Below are 3,093 nucleotides of genomic sequence, written 5' to 3' on the forward strand. Positions count from 1 at the left end.
AAATCTATTTTTTAAGAAAGCACTTGGCCAGGCATGGTGGCTCACACCTGTAATCCCAGCACTTTGGGAGGCTGAGGCAGGCAGATCGCTTGAGCTCAGGAGTTCAAGACCAGTCTGGGCAACATGGTGAAATCCTGTATCTATTAAAAAAAAAAAAAAAAGCACTGTTCTAAAGTCTTTTTACAGACATTATCTCATGTAGTCAATCCCGATTGCCTCTTTGTTCATTAATGTTAGTTAAGGAAGAGATGTTAAGTCAATAATAACAACAGTACCCAACACTTCTTGGGGATCGAGGCTTACTATATGCTCGATACCATGTAGAGCATTTTTCCCAAAATAACTAACATTTCTCACAATATCCCTGTGAGTTAGATATAGCTCATGTTCTCATTATACAGATGAGGAAACTTAGACACAAAAGGACTGAGTGACCTACCCAGGAATGAGAATGAAGAAATGGCTCTGTTGTTGGGGGTGGGGGGGGGGGGACAAAAACAGGGAGGAAGGGAAGTAAACCAAAAAAATCTGTAGGAGCTGATTGTGAAAGTGGGACAGTGAGAGTGAATGAGACGGGGCTGAGTAACCTGGTGCCTCCGAGGAAGAAGTGAGGGCAGGGAAAGTCCTGCCTTGGCCCCTCACTGACTCTGGTTCTGACGCCAACTCTTTGAAACCTGAGTCAGCACAGAGTTTTGCCGACTGTTTACATGAGGAATCGTGTGGATCTGGTTATTGTGTGGTTTTGAAATGCAGAGTGGGAGGGGTGTTCATGGAGGGGTGTGTGACCATGTGGGAAGCTGGATGGGTGTGGGGGACCATGGGGGTTCAGGGGGCATGTGCAAACTGGACACCTGACAATGCCCACAGCATACCAGGTGCTTGGGCCTCATTGTGCTCTTTGTGCAGATGGGGAAACTGAGGCTCAGAGAGGGGTGTCCTTCATGGCCTTAGGAAGAGGAAAGGCCAAGATTCAGACCTAGGGCTTTCCAGGAGCTCCCAGAGTCAGAGTTCAAAGCACTCTGCACGCACACATGTATGGGCACACACACATATACAGAGCGTTGTGCTCAGGTTCAAGTCCAGAGAAAACAAAGACAGTTAAGGAAAAGAGGCACCTAGAAACCTCAGGGTTGTTGGGGGAGGTATGGGTGTGTACGCACAGCTCTCTGGTGTGTTGTGTGTCCATTGCTAAGAGTCGAGCGTGTGCCTGTGTGTTTTGTGTGTTGCTTCTGGGAGTTATCTACCAGCCTCGGCAAAGCAGGTCTGGGTTGCATATGTAACTATGAGTGCATTATGCACTTCTGTGTGCTGTGTGCACCCCTGGGTGGTACTGTATACATCCGCCTCAGCATCGTTTCCTGGCCTGCTGCCCAGAGATGCCCCAAACCTCCGTCCCAACATCGTGCCTCTCAGCCCACCTCATAATGACGCCAGTCATTTGGGAAATGAGGACGGGGGGTGTTGCAGAGGGAAGCCTGAAGTTCAAACGGTCACCCTGAGTCTGCGGGCTTCCTGTGCCTGTCGGGAACTGGGAACCACCACCGCCCCAGCAGCCCCTCCGGGAATGCCATCTCTCTACCTTGTCAGCGAGAGGGAGGGTCACCAGAGGGGCACTGTGCAGCTGTGCTGTGGGGGTGACGGGGGTAGCGGGGAGCCTGGGGCCGTCCAACCCGGTTTCCTCTACCTCATCCGGGAGCGGGGGAGACTTGAGGTATCCCTCTCGCCTGAATGTGTGACTGTGTGTGTGTTGGGGTGGGGATGCCCTGGAATGTTTTCTGCAAACTGCGTTGTGGGTGTCTCTGGTTGTGTGTAGCCTCTCTGTATTGTATATGTGGCAAGGCATGTTGTGTGTGTGTCTAGATATACTTTTTGTGTGCCCAGGAATGTGGCGTGAGTCTGTTACGGGTCCCAGTCGTGATGTGAGTATCTAGAAGTGCATACACCTCTGTGTGTTGTGTAGGGCCTTATTTGCTGTGCATTTGCCTAGGGGTGTTGTATGTGCGCCTGTGTGTTGAGTACGTGCCCGGTTTTGTGGAGTGTGCCTGTGGAGTCGTGTGTGTCTCTTGATTGCGCAGGTAATCTTTTGTGTTGTGTGTGTTCCCCTGACGGTGATGTGGGTTTGGGTGAGGGGAGGGAATCTAGGTGTGTCCCCAAAAGTATTGATAGTGTGCTCAAGGGTGTCGAGTGTGTGCTGCCCAGGAGTGCTGGCTGCTGACCCACGCTATGGGCACCTGGCTGGCTGAGTGACTGTGTGGGTGTCTGTGCTGCCCCCGAGCTACATGTGCTTTGAGCCTGTGTTGGCCGTCAATCTCAATGTGCACTGGCATCCCTGGGTTTGGCGATGTACATCTGAGTTCCAAGGGCTCATGCTTCTCAATAGTTTATGTGTGCAGGTGAGGCTTACATACAAGGTTTGGCTGAGGGGTTCAGTCACTATATGCTCATCCCCCCACCCCACACACACTTGCCTCACTATCATCCATCCACTGTAAAAACAAACTTTCTTTTTACCGGAACAGTCCCCCACGCTCATGCCATGCCTCTGCCCGGGAAAGCAGGGGCGGGACGTCTGGAACTTGGTGGTGGGGTGGAGGGAGGGACAGACAGACAGGGCTCTGGGTTCAATTCTGAGCCCGGAGGTGGAGACACTGTGTGACCCCCAGCTGCTGCCTGCCTGTCTCTGACCCATGGGTCCTGGGAAGTGGCTCATAATGCAGTTCCCACTGGCTGGGATCCCCTCAGTACCACCCCACCCCTGGAGGTCACCCTTTCTGCCCTGACCATGTCTCCTCTGCCTTTTTCCCACCAGCTCAGCAGCACAACATACCCTGTGGTTGTGAAGATGGGGCACGCACACTCTGGGATGGGCAAGGTGAGTCTCTGGCTGAGCTGCGCATAGGTAGATGTGTATTTGTGCAGTGCACACCAGTCATTCTGTGTGATCGTGTGTCCTGGGGTGTCATTATCTATCAAGTTGGTGCAAAAGTAATTGCAGGTTTTGCCAGTTCTTATGGTAAAAACCACAATTACTTTTGCACCAACCTAATAGTTTTTTTTTTTTTTTTTTTTTTTTTTTTTTTTTTTTTTTTTTTT

At 51.2% G+C, this 3,093-nt stretch overlaps 1 protein-coding gene across 2 annotated transcripts in view; it reads left to right on the top strand.

Annotated features, from left to right (window-relative positions):
* SYN1 (synapsin I) overlaps window positions 1-3,093 on the top strand; it is a 59,737-nt gene that overhangs the window by 50,876 nt on the left and 5,768 nt on the right. For both annotated transcript variants that reach the window (XM_026451537.1, XM_026451538.1), the window contains exon 6: window positions 2,810-2,872. In XM_026451537.1, the coding sequence (XP_026307322.1) occupies window positions 2,810-2,872 (63 nt within the window). The remainder of the gene's footprint in view (window positions 1-2,809; window positions 2,873-3,093) is intronic.

Source organism: Piliocolobus tephrosceles, chromosome 12 (assembly GCF_002776525.5).
Source record: "Piliocolobus tephrosceles isolate RC106 chromosome 12, ASM277652v3, whole genome shotgun sequence".
NCBI classification, from domain to species: domain Eukaryota; kingdom Metazoa; phylum Chordata; class Mammalia; order Primates; family Cercopithecidae; genus Piliocolobus; species Piliocolobus tephrosceles.